Raw genomic sequence first — 13,521 nt, 5'->3', positions numbered from 1 at the left:
TTCAAAACTATGAACAACAGCTGCCCCCTACTTACACATTTCAGCCGTCTCACAAGTAGCAAACAGACTAGATGAAGTGCAAGAGCAAGTGTCTCTATTGATTAATTGTGACAGACTTGTAGTAGAATCAGAAACATTTGATGAAGATCAAGATAAGCGAAGAGGCCTAACAAAAGAACTGATCAAACTAATGAAAATCCAATTAATTAAAAGTGATGGATCCTCCTCCTCACCTGTATCATAAAAAAATTCAGCTATTAAAGGCAAACGCTTTCCTGCTCAAGCAAGTGACAGTACTAAGACTACATTGCACATTGCCTTGTGGTGTTACCTCCGTGACCATGGAGAAGACATGAGGAAGTGGCATGACCAAGCTACTCCTGTACTGTGAGCACGGGTGAGAGAGTTACAAATACAATCAACCAGCAATGTAGTTTCTCCAGTTACCACAGGTAATGAACAGAGGGGCCCTGCTCTCAGTCACAGGGGGGGAGAGGGATAATAGTGTTTACTGGACTGTGTGGATTAGGTGGCCTTGCACATCAGAACCACAGAAATATAAGGCACTGATGGACACTGGTGCACAGTGCACTCTAATGCCCTCAAGTCATGAAGGGACAGAATCAATCCATATTTCTGGAGTGACTGGGGTTTTTCAAGAACTGACTGTGTTGGAGGCTGAAATAAGCCTCACTGGTAAAGACTGACAAAAACATCGTATTGTGACTGCCCCTTGTGCTCCATGCATACTTGGTATCGATTACCTCAGAAGGGGACATTTCAAGTAACCTAAGGGGTATTGATGGGCCTTTGGAATAGCTGCTGTAGATACAGACAGCATCAAGCAGCTGTCTGTTTTGCCTGACCAGTCAGAAGATCCGTCTGTTGTGGGGTTGCTAAGAGTAAAAGAGCAGCTGGTACGGATTGCCATAAAAACAGTGCACAGACGGCAGTACCGTACTAACAGGGACTCTCCTTGCTCCCCATTCATAAGTTGATTCGTCAACTAGAGAGTCAGGGAGTGATCAGCAGAACTCATTCACTTTTTAACTGCCCCATATGGCCAGTGCGTAAAGCCAGTGGAGAATGGAGGCTGACGGTAGACTACCGTGGCCTGAATGAAGTCACACCTCTGCTGAGTGCTGCTGTGCCGGACATGTTAGAATTCCAATATTGTTGCCTTTCGCAGGCAACCGTGATGTTCGTTGCTTAGGGGAGCCTGCGGCTTGGCCAAATACCGAGGTGACACCAATATGATGAGCGGCAAAATGGCGTTTATTAAGTTCTAACAAGCACTTATATATCTTTTAACCCTTCGTGTACGCCCACTGGATGGTACACGTGGCACGTACCTAACACATGGGGAGGAGCCTGACACGTTACATCCCGAGACCCCGATCACGCCTATTACAACATCTCCCCCTCCCCATGCCATAGAAAGCTGACCCGTAACAACGCGAACGCAAATCCTAACTCTATTTCTATTCCTAAGTGCGTCTATAATTGCTCCTGAATGCGCTGATACACGTACTGCTGACGTGAGATTTCCTCTATGAAGTTTCTTAAGCATGCCTTAAGAAGCTGAACAAAGCATGGAAGACAGAGCATAATAGCCAAGAATATTGCTAAACCTACGATAAGCGTTTTAAGCATTTGTTTTAGCCACGGCTCTAATTCCCCAAACAGACCCTCCAACCATTCACCGAAGGGATCGGCCTGCACCTTGATCTTTTGTGTGTGGCCTTGCATCCACTGTAGTTGTTTATGGATCGATGTGCTGTGATCACTTAAGTTGAAGCAACAGAACCCTTCGACATCCTCACATCCGTGGCTTTGAGCTAAAAGCAAGAAGTCAATAGCCGTGCCACCCCCTGGCAAAGAACATAGATACAGACACATTAGCAGAGGTAGAACCAAATTTCTCGGTGTGGGCAGTAACGGTTGTGTTGCCGGATCCGTGTCCTGGCCTGTCTTCGGTGGTCCACGCACCCATATAAGTGTTTTTTTCCGCTTCTCCGGTGTCGGGGTCTTCGGCTTCCCCAGTAGCCACGCCTGCAACAGAAACGCTCAGTTCTCGTTACTTGAGGCCAAACTCTGGCTTAACTTTCCTCGATGGAACCCATATAATGTTTCCCGACTCTTTGTTTTTGACTGCTGCGTAGCCTCTGCCCCAAACTAAAATAGACCACCCTGATTCCCATAACCCATTGTCGATCTTAATCTTCACCGGTGGTCCTTCTTCAATAATCCTCGGTTGCCAGTGCTTTTGCATAGGGGTGCGGTGATTCTCCCCCCGTTCAAAATGGTTTAATGCATACAACGCACGAGCCAGCAACTCTCCCTGTTGGCTCACTGGAATCTTTCCCCTGTAATTTTCCCCCTCCCCAAGGACACGCAACTTTTCCTTGAGGAGCCGATTCGCTCTTTCGACAATAGCCTGGCCCTGCGAGTTGCCAGGGATACCTGTACTATGCGTGATGCCCCAACGCGCTAGCCACTCCTTGGTGGAGCGCGAGATGAAGCAGGAGCCATTGTCTGTCTTAATGTGACTCGGTAGGCCTAATGTGGCGACGCACACCGACCAGTGATGTTGTGCTGCAGAAGAATTCGCGCGGCCATGTTGGGTAGCAACAATGACAGTGGACGCGGTATCAACAGTAACCGCAAGCCAAGACCTCGGCGCCAGACGAGGCTCCAGCGTGAAGTCCGTCTGCCAGACGTCGAGAGGTGCAATTCCCCTAGGGTTCACTCCTGCACTAAGCGCAGGGGCTGAATTACAGTGAGGGCATGCCTGCACCACCTCCCGGGCCACCGCCATAGGAATTGAACATGTCCTTGACAGTGCTCGAGCCCCTAGGTGTAGCGTAGAATGTAGGTCTCTAGCCTCCCTCACCGTAAGAACCTTGTGCCCCGCGTGTTGGTCAGCGAGGGCATTGCCAGTTGTAAAGAATCCCGGAACGTCTGAATGACTTCGCACATGAAGAACAGCAGCGGGCGCTGTCCTTGCCGTCAATGCTTCCTCCAAGAGGAAGGCAATCGAAGTACTGGGTTGTCCTTCCTGCCCCATTCGTAGTAACATTTTTGCAATGAAAGCAGAGTCAGTGACTACATTGCAAGGGGTGTCTGGCCAGAGGAGCAGTGCCATCGCTACCGCCTGCGCCTCAAGCGTCTGAACACTGACACCGTGATCTTGAAATGTTCTAATTTCCCAGTCACCCGTCTGGTTCTTCCAGACAACCGCCCCCTGACCTGTCAATGAAGAGGCATCCGTAAATACTGTTGGACCATCAAGGGGAGAAGCAACAACCCGAAGACGGAGTGACACCTGGAGCGGGCGTGCCAGCTCGAAAATCGGAAGGGAACCCGCATACCTAAGCTTGCCTCCGAACCCATGCAGGGCTAGGAGGATCTCGTCAGGCAAGATCTGTGAATCTCGGAAGAACCTGGGCAGGTGGACTATATCCAAATCCTTTCCAAAATCCCTAAATGCAGATGTCCTTGCCTTACTAAGTAGCAGGGAGAGAAGCTCCACCCATGGGGTAAATGCCCGCACCGGCTGTGCTGAGAACAGCCAGCGCAGAGGTTGTGGACAGGAGCCTAGTGCATGACCAATGACAGCTACGGCTTCATCCTGGCAGCGAGTAACAGCGCCCTCTAGGGGGATACCCGGTGTCCACCTGGACAAACTTGCTGTTGAGCACAGTGATAGTATTTCTCGCCAGGCAGCGTCCATCTCTGGGGTCCACTCTCTCCTTTCCCGTGGGTCTGAGCCCTTCAGCTGGTCGTAAAAGGGCTTCATTAATCGTGGTGGAATACCCAGTGCTCCCCGGACCCACTGGATAGCTCCTACCAATTTCTGAACATCCCACAGGTTGGTTACGTGAGGCTTAATCTCCAGGCCCTCGGGGATAACTGTGGATGATCCAAACTTATATCCCAGGAATTCTATCCCTGGCCCTCGTTGTACCTTTTCTTGGGAGATCGTGAAACCTGCACCCGTGAGCGCGCCTGACACCCGTGCTTCTAGGGCTTGTAGTTGGGAACCTGTCGGAGCTGCAAGCAGAAGATCATCCATGTAATGGACAATCTGGCAGTCTGGTATGTCGCGTCTCACTGGCGCGATAATTGTATTCACCACAAGCTGACAAATAGTAGGTGAACAGGCCATTCCCTGAGGGAGAACCTTCCATTGAAACCTTTGAGCTGGGCCCTGGTTATTCCGTACAGGGACCGTGAATGCAAAAGCCTCCCGGTCCTGTTCTGCCAAAGGGATGGAGAAAAAGCAATCCTTAAGGTCAATGACCACAAGGGGCCATCCCCTGGGAACAGCTGCAAGTGATGGACCGCCTTGCTGAACGGGACCGAACTGGACGAGCTGTGCATTAACAGCCCGAAGATCATGCAATAAACGGAAGGACCCCGATGGTTTCCGGATAACAAAGATGGGCGTGTTCCACCTACTAAGTGACGGTTCAATGTGTCCCGCCTCCAGTTCCCTGGAGACCAGCTGCGTCAGCGCTGCTAATTTATCAGTAGGAAGGGGCCACTGATCCACCCAAACGGGAGACGCTTCCCGTTTCCAGCGTAATGGGATGGCAAAATGCAGCGCAAGGTGGTACACAGTGGCCCTTAGTATAAATTTGTGAGTCGAACTCCCAAGGACGTGAGAAAATCACGCCCTAAGATTGATCCTTCCACCGGTGCCACGAGGGGTTGCACCAACACCGGTGCCTCCATCGTCCCACTCCTATCAATGATAGCGATCTCCACTTTCTCTGCAGCCCCTTTTGTTGGGACTGTGCCTCCCACTCCCCCAATATGCTGCCAATGCGAGGTGAGTGGCCAGTTCGTCGGCCAATCGGCCTCCGCAATCACTGTAACGTCCGCACCAGAATCTAGCAAAGCCGTAAAAAGCGTGGTTCGAGGTCCCTCTTTTTGGGGCCACGGACCCGCATATGACATTACCACCTTAACTAGTGGACGGTCCCCCAATCCCATGGCTAATGCCACGGTGGGCATGTTCTCCTTGGCCCATTGCTCTGATTTGGGAAGGTGCCCTGGGCCCGAGGCGCCCTCCCTTGGCCGTTTCCCTGCATCGCTTCCTTGATCTTCCTGCAGTTACGTGCCGTGTGGCCCGCCCCACCACACCACTGGCATTTTTTGTCTGTGTCTGTTTTTGAGCCACCTTTATTCGGACAGTTGGTCCTAAAGTGTCCGGGTTGTCCGCACTTATAACAGACACCTTTCCCTCCCCCGTCCTTGGGGCGTGCAGCTGCCTGTACTGCGAGCTGGAGGGCTGCGGCTAAGCCCTCATTTGTTAATGGAGTAGCGCGCTGATGGTCAAGCACATATTTGATAAGTTCCCCTGGGGTTGTTAAGTTGCCTGGGGCTGCCCTAATAATTTGCTGTATGTCCGAGAGCGATTTTTGCTTAAGGCAATCAATGATAACAGGACCTTGGGCCGGCTCTGGAAGATCGGACCCCTCAACTGCACGAATCAAGCGGTTCGCAAATTCTGCAAAAGGCTCTGAAGGACCTTGTTTGATATCCGCCCACGGGAGAGTAGGCTCTGTAACTCGAGCCAGCTCCCGAAGGGCCTGTAGGGCCGCAGTTGTGACTGCAGCTAACTCTCCCGGTCTCAACAGCCTAAGCTGGCCTTCCGGAGACCCCACCATGCCGTCCGCTACACCCTGGAGACGCGCTAATGTAGTCCTATCCCCTCGACCCTGACCATTGGCTGGGTGTCGGGCATCTCGGGTGGCTGCCGCCACCACTGCTTGCAACTGTGTATTCCAAGCATCATACCACAGGGTGTACTGAACCGGTTCAAGGATCACATGCATGAGGCTGATCACATCGTACGGCAGTAGGCTAGAGGCCATGAGGGCCTCTACCGCCGCCATTGTTACTGGGGAACGCAGCCCCTTTGTTTTAACAATTTCAGAAAGGCGGGTTATTGCTTTAGAATCTAGAGGGACCCACGCCGGGCCCTCTGTCTTGACTATGACCGGAAGGGCTAGCGGCGGCCGTGCTGGGTCGGCTGCTCGTAAGTCCTCCCTCACCCGGGCCCAATCAGTGAGCGTGGGCGGAGCCCACGGGGTGGGTGCTGTGGGACTGCACCCCTCAGGGGTGGACCCCTGGGATGTTGGCCACGGGGCTCCGCCCCTGCATTCACCGCAGGGCGGGACGGTGCAGTCCGCCCCGTTGGGGAAGTTGCTACAGCAACAGACTGAGCTGCACTCGTTATCACAACACACGGGTTGAGCTGTACCTCCTTGGAATGCCGTACCCTCCCCCGAAGCCTGCTTATCAGCCCTGCAGGAGATGTTACCACATTCCTCTAAGGACCTTCCCCCCCCCTCCCCGACTGACTTCAGTGAAGGATATAAGCCTTGAGAGGGATACGGAGGTGGGGGTGTTGTGGCCTCCACGCTTGAACAATTCGATGCAACTTCGTCCTTCTTTGCTCCCGGAGCTATCGTGGCAGGATGGGTTGTAGGGACTGGCGCCACCTTATCTCCAGCCGGACCTGCACGAGGAATGAGACCCACTCCCGGCCCCGCAACCTCTAACCCCAATAGCTCCCTGGCTTGTTCGCTCGCAAGTTTCTCCTCGCGCGCAGCCTTCAATCCTCCCAGAATCAAACCCCAAGTTTTAAATTCCGCTGCTTTTTGAGTGACCATTGCTCGTTGAGATAAGGCAGCGGTAATTGAATCCCAATTATTGTGGTCATAAATCTCGTGGGGCGATGTTAACAGCCCCTCCCTCTCAAGCAACGAGAGGACCGCAGCTATCTCCTTCTGAGAAGGAGCATGCTTCCCGTTATAAATCTTACACGCATGAACGATCACCTTTATGACGGCTTCCATGACGCCCCCGATCCTCCTCCCGATTGAGACCAGGATCCCAGGCTCTTCTCCGGCGTGATTCCGGAGGGTATATCCGTCGCTCGTCCGCGACCTCCACCGACAGAGGGGTGACTGCAGATTCCCTCTGTCCCCGGGCTTGTCCCCCGGCTTCCACCGCCCAGCAAGTGCTAACGCTCCGCGGTGGGCTCCTGCCCCGTCAAGCAGACAGCCGACTCATTCCCCTAAGCATCACGTCGGGGTCACCACTTGTTGCCTTTCGCAGGCAACCGTGATGTTCGTTGCTTAGGGGAGCCTGCGGCTTGGCCAAATACCGAGGTGACACCAATATGATGAGCGGCAAAATGGCGTTTATTAAGTTCTAACAAGCACTTATATATCTTTTAACCCTTCGTGTACGCCCACTGGATGGTACACGTGGCACGTACCTAACACATGGGGAGGAGCCTGACACGTTACATCCCGAGACCCCGATCACGCCTATTACAACAAATATGAATTGGAGTCAAAAGCAGCCAAGTGGTATGCCACCTCAGACTTTGCTAATGCCTTCTTTTCCATACCTCTGGCCACAGAATGCAGGCCGCAGTTTGCCTTCACCTGGAGGGGCGTTCAGTATACTTGGAACCGTTTGCCCCAGGGGTGGAAACACAGCCCAACCATTTGCCATTTGTTGATCCAAACTATTGGAACAGGGCAGAGCTTCTGAGCACCTGCAATACATTGATGACATTATTTTGTGGTGCAACAGAGCGAAGAAATTTTTTGAGAAAGGAGAGCAAATAATCGAGATCCTTCTGCATGCTGCTTTTGCTATTAAGCGAGGCAAAGTGAAAGGATCTGCCCTGGAGATTCAGTTCCTAGGTATGAAGTGGCAAGATGGGCATTGTCTCCGCCATTGTCTGCCATGTCTCCGCCCACTAATAAGAAGAAGATGCAATAACTGAGGTCTGCAAAGTTTAAAGAGAAGAAATTTGGATATTTTTGATTGACAGTACTAGAAATACTGTTGGCGGACTGCCGTCTGTGCACCGTTTTTGTAGCAATTGGTACCTGTTGCTTTTTCACTTGTAGCAACCCCAGAACAGAAGAATCTTCTGACAGGCCAGGCAAAACAGACAACTGCTTAACACCTTCTGTGTCTACAGCAGCTATTCCAGAGGCCCATTGATACCCCTTGGAATCTTTAAATATCCCCTTGTGAGGTAATCAATACCAAGTATGCATGGAGCCCCTGGGCCAGTCACAATAGGGTCCTTTTGCCAGTCTTTACCAGTGAGGCTTATTTTGGCCTCCAACACAGTTAATTATTGAGAATCCCCAGTCACTCCAGAAATATGGATTGATTCTGCCCCTTCATGACTCGAGGGCATTAGAGTGCACTGTGCACCAATGTCCACCATTGCCTTATATTTCTGTGGTTCTGATGTGCCAGGCCATCAGATCCACACAGTCTAATACACTCTATTATCCCTTTCCACTCCCTTCATTCAAGTAGGCCTTTCGGTTTCGGAAACTTTCTGTCTCACTTTATTTGTTTTATTAGCCTCCATTTCAATTAGATTTTATTATATTGTGTTATCTTGCATTCCAATATCATAGTTAGTAAAATAAGTTTTCCTCCTTAGATCATTGCCACTGCTCCATTCTTTTTCCCCTCTCTGAACCCAGCTCTCATCTTCCTACCCTTTCCCTTTTTCCTTCCCCATTTTGGGGGGCCAGGGTGCCCACGGGCCTACTGCCCCCCTGTCACGGGCATAGATTGATCTATATTGATCTAGATAACTCCATGACAGGTACCAGCGCAGCCTCAAGAATTAGAATTATTTGGCTCAATCTAGGCTGCTGTGTGCTTCTTCTTCTATTTCAGTAGTAGATCAAATGTGAATTGAACAGGATCATGTTACCAGTGCTGGAATCTATGGGAATAGCCCTTTTAGTGTAATTTTACCACCCCATTATTAGTAACGTCCGGTTATGATGATCATAGAATCACTCAGGTTGGAAAAGACCTTAAATATCATCAAGTCCAACTGCAACCTAACCATACTACCCTAACTCTAACAACCGTCCGCTAAATCATGTCCCTGAGCACCACATGCAAATGGTTTTTAAACATCAAAAAAATCAAAGCCATAGAATACTGAATAGCAAGGAGTGTGGAGGGACTTGGGAGAGACTTTAGAGAAATGAGCATTGATGTTTTCATGGAACTTTACTCCTGAACACCTGCAAGATCCTGAGAGCCTATGCAGATACTTGAGACAGGGATGTTGCAGCTCAGGAGGATCTGAGGAGGCACAAATTATTTGGGGCCTGGCTTATGCTTATTGGGCCTTATTCAGTACTATCCCAGAGAGGGAGAGAGTCTTTGAAATTGAGTGAGAGAGTCTCCACGCCTAAAGGGAGAGTTTTCAGGAGAGAGCCTGAACTGAAAGAGAGAATCTCCAGGTTGAGAAAGAGAGTGTCGTAGTCTAGAAACAGTTTCCAAACCAAGAGAGAATGCTCCGAGCTGAGAAGGATAATCTCCAGGTCAAGAAAGATCATCTCCAAATCTGGCAGCAGTCTCCAAGCTTAGAAGGAAAGTCTCCAAGTCAGAAGGGAAAATCTCCAATCTGAGAGAAACAATCTTTAATATCAAGACAGCCACCAAGTAGAGCTGGAGAGAAAGAGCACTGAAACTGAGCAATCTCAGAAGGCACCAGAATCAATGTCAGTTGCCCCTGTAAGAGGATGGAAATTGAAACGAACACCACCATGTTTAGAAAGGAAAAAAGAGAATAAAGGAGACGAAGAAGATCCAGGGGAGAGGCTCCCACTGTCACCAACACTGAGGAAGGCAACAGCAAAACCTATAACAGAAGAAAATGTATAGAAAAACATTGTCACTATTACTACTTGACTTCTGAAAATGACTGAAATTGTAGGTTTGAGAAAAGATTTTTCACAGAACCCAAATGAACCCATTGTCACTTGGTGTCACGGAGTTATCTCTAGAACTGTGTCCGTGACAGGAAGACAGCAGGCCCACAGGCCCACCTACCTAAAAAAAAAGGGGGGGGGGAGGGGGTGTCTATGGTTTACAGACCAGTTTGGCCCAGTCCTGTGACTAATGGGGCAGGGGACCCGTGGACCCACACCCTGGGAAGAGGGGAAAGGGGGAGAAAAAGAGGAAAGGGTAGGGAGATGGGAGATGGGCCTAAAAACAGAACAATGGCAACAATCTAAGGAGGAAAGTTAATTTACTAAATATGATATTGGAATGCAAGAAAACACAATATAATACAATATAATTGGAATTGAGGCTAATAAATCAAATAAAATGAGAGAGAGAGCGGTCAAAAACAAAGGCCTTACTCTGAATTGATGGCAAAATGGCTGGGGAGCACACCAACATACTGCCAGGCAGCAAGAAAAAAAAGATCTTGTGACTTTGCAAGAAGTTTTATCTTTCCCTTTGGACACAAAGTCCTCTGGAGTATGTAGCTCTTATTCTTTACGGAGAACCAGGTACCTGAATCAGCAGTTCATAGAAGTGGGGCATTAACTCTTTAACTCCCAGTACACTACATGATGTTATGATGTGGAATACTGTAAAAATCGTAAAACCATGACACTTGGTTACTTCAATGTTGGGACAATGGGGCCAACAGTGTTTTGCTAGATAGTAGAGAAGCTCGCCAACTGGGAAGCACTGCTATGGACTCAGCCATTGACAGAGGTAGTAGTAGATGCCAGGATGAGGCCTTCACCCACTGGAAGCAGGTGCTGTTAGCCGTAAGGGAAAAATACCCATTCAAAGATGATCTGATGCCTGAGATAAAGAAATGGACTACTATGGAAAAAGGCATCCATTATTTGAGACAATGTGCTGTGGTGGAAATGTTACATGACCGCGCATTCATTACTGACGATACATACCAAGAGCATGATCCTGAGAGAGTCAGGTGTACACCAAATATGTGGAGTATATTCACAAGATCTACACCAGATAAATACACTGGTATATAAGTGGCAATGTATGGCAGAGGGCAAAGATGCTGGCTTTAAAATTAACTAATTAATAGACTTTATGACTTGGAGTTACATTTAATCCCTCTACGAGCTTATGTTTCAGATATTTCAAAAGTAACTGAAAGGACTGGACAGAATCGAGAGTAAACAAGAAGATAGGATGGAGGTGCTGTTTACTGTGCTTCATCATGATGAAACCAATGAACCCATGGTGGTATCAGAAACACTTGATGAGGACCAGAAATATCTAAACAGTCTACTGAAGGGGCTGATCAAATTGGTTTCCTCCCAACTTTCATCATCTGACATCTCAGCTATTAAAAGATGATGTTCTCCTGCTCAAGCAAGTGACAACAGTAAGACTATGTTGTGTATTGCCTTCTGGAATTATTATGTGACCAGGGAGAAGATATGAAGAAGTGGCATAAAAAACCCACTCCTGCACTTCAAGCATGGATAAAAGAATTAGAAGACAGATCCCCCACCAAGGTGAACTACTCCAAAATGGTGACTGTTCCAGTTGATGCGGGACATGGCAATAGCCGTAAGAACAATAAAGGTGTCAACAGTTTAAAAGCTGGTCCGGCCCGGTTCTGCGACTAGTGGGGCGGAGGGATTTCGCAAAATCCGCACCTCCACGAAGGGAAACAGGGGACCCCAAAATAATTAAAAACAGCAGCAACGATCTGAGGAGAAACAAACTAATTTACTAAATATAGTATCGGAATGTAAGATAACACACTATAATACAATATAAATCAACAATAATTGAGAGGAAGATTGTCCGAGAGCCAAAGGCCTTACGCTAGTACTGAAGCCTTGCGTGCAGTCAGGAACAGCAGTAGCGAGCCGATCCAGCAGGGAACACGAGACGAGAAGAGGGGGCGAGTCAGATGACCTGCGCCCTTATATCTGTTCCCTTGAGCAGGAATGATAACAGTACTCGAAAAGGCTCTTGGGGAACGTAGTTCTTCTTCTCTTCCAGACAGGTACCCAGAACTAAAGCATTTGCTCTTGAACTCCCAGTACACTGCATGATGTTGTGATGTGGAATACTGATAACCAAAAATCATAAAACGATGACATTCCACCCCTTATTCTACATCATTACAGCATGCTCAATATATACAAACAAACATAATTATAATCAATTATCACACATCGAACACATGTACATATACTTGGAATTACTGATTCCGCTCACCCATCATCAAATTCCCTTGTGGCACACACTGATACACACAGTATGTAGGGAGCTGGCAGGACCAACACGATTGATGGATCCTCGAGTATTCACCAACCAGGTGGCTTCAGCCAAATGCTTCTCCCACTGCTTAAATGTTCCGCCACCCATTGCTTTCAACATGGTTTTTAACAACCCGTTGTATCATTCAATTTTACCAGAAGCTGGTGCGTGATAGGGGATATGATAAATCCACTCAATGCCATGATCTTTGGCCCAAGCATTTAAAAGGGAATTTTTGAAATGAGTCCCATTATCTGATTCGACTTTCTCTGGGGTACCATGTCGCCAGAGAACTTGTTTCTCGAGGCCTAATATGGTGTTTCGGGCGGTAGCATGGGGTACTGCATATGTTTCAAGCCACCCAGTGGTTGCCTTCACCATGGTAAGCACATAACGCTTACCATTGCGAGATCTTGGCAAGGTGATATAATCAACCTGCCACTCCTCCCCGTATTTATACTTTTGCCCCCGCCCTTCCTCCCAGAGAGGTTTCATCCTCTTGGGTTGTTTAATTATGGCACACGTTTCACAGTCATGAATAACATGTGCAATAGCGCCCATAGTTAAGTCCACCCCTCGGTCTCTAGCCCATTTATATGTTGCATCTCTTCCTTGATGACCCGAAGTTTCATGGGCCCACCGAGCTAGAAATAATTCACTCTTGTTCTGCCAGTCCAAGTCTATTTGAGCCACCTCAGTTTTGGGAGCTTGATCTACCTGATGGTTGTTTTGTTGTTCTTCAGTAGCCCGACTCTTGGGCACATGAGCATCTACATGGCGCACCTTTACAACCATATTCTTTATTTGGGCAGCGATGTCTTTCCACAGTTCAGCAGCCCAAACAGGTTTACCCCTCCTTTGCCAGTTATTTTGCTCCCACTGCTGTAACCACCCCCATAAGGCATTTGCCACCATCCATGAGTCAGTATAAAGATAAAGCATTGGCCACCTCTCCCGTTCAGCAACATCTAAGGCCAGTTGGACAGCCTTTACCTCTGCAAACTGACTTGATTCTCCTTTACCTTCAGTGGCCTCTGCAACTTGTCGCGTGCGGCTCCATTCAGCAGCTTTCCATCTGCGATGCTTCCCCACAATACGACACGATCCGTCTGTGAACAAGGCAAATTTCCTTTCATTTTCTGGTAGTTCATTGTATGGTGGGGCTTCTTTAGCACGTGATACCTCTTCTCCTGGTGATGTTCCAAACTTTTTGCCTTCAGGACAGTCCATGATCACCTCTAAGATTCCTGGACGACTGTGGTTCCCCATACGAGCCCGTTGCGTAATCAGCGCAATCCACTTACTCCAAGTGGCATCAGTAGCATGATGGGTAGAGGGAACCTTTCCCTTCAACATCCAGTTCAACACTGGTAATCGAGGTACCAACTACTTTAG

The 13,521-nt window shown here is 48.8% G+C and overlaps 1 protein-coding gene across 2 annotated transcripts; it reads right to left on the bottom strand.

The window, feature by feature from the left end:
* Positions 1 to 1,174: 1,174 nt before the first annotated feature.
* Positions 1,175 to 7,215, bottom strand: LOC107053122 (endogenous retrovirus group K member 18 Pol protein-like). 2 transcript variants are annotated; one of them, XM_040655230.2, is made up of 2 exons: positions 6,852 to 7,215; positions 1,175 to 2,052 (listed from the first exon to the last, which is right to left on the bottom strand). In XM_040655230.2, exons 1-2 carry the CDS (start codon positions 6,867 to 6,869, stop codon positions 1,498 to 1,500), a joined length of 573 nt encoding a protein of 190 aa, XP_040511164.1. In that variant the 5' UTR covers positions 6,870 to 7,215; the 3' UTR covers positions 1,175 to 1,497. The 2 variants fall into 2 exon arrangements, with proteins under 2 accessions (XP_040511164.1, XP_046761085.1); XM_046905129.1 differs by lacking the exon at positions 1,175 to 2,052 and adding an exon at positions 5,001 to 6,529 and having other exon boundaries at positions 6,852 to 7,064.
* Between the last annotated feature and the right edge of the window lie 6,306 nt (positions 7,216 to 13,521).

This window comes from Gallus gallus, chromosome W (genome assembly GCF_016699485.2).
Source record: "Gallus gallus isolate bGalGal1 chromosome W, bGalGal1.mat.broiler.GRCg7b, whole genome shotgun sequence".
Classification (NCBI taxonomy): domain Eukaryota; kingdom Metazoa; phylum Chordata; class Aves; order Galliformes; family Phasianidae; genus Gallus; species Gallus gallus.
The sequence above is the reverse complement of the archived record's forward strand: the minus strand, read 5'-3'. Positions and strand labels throughout refer to the sequence as shown.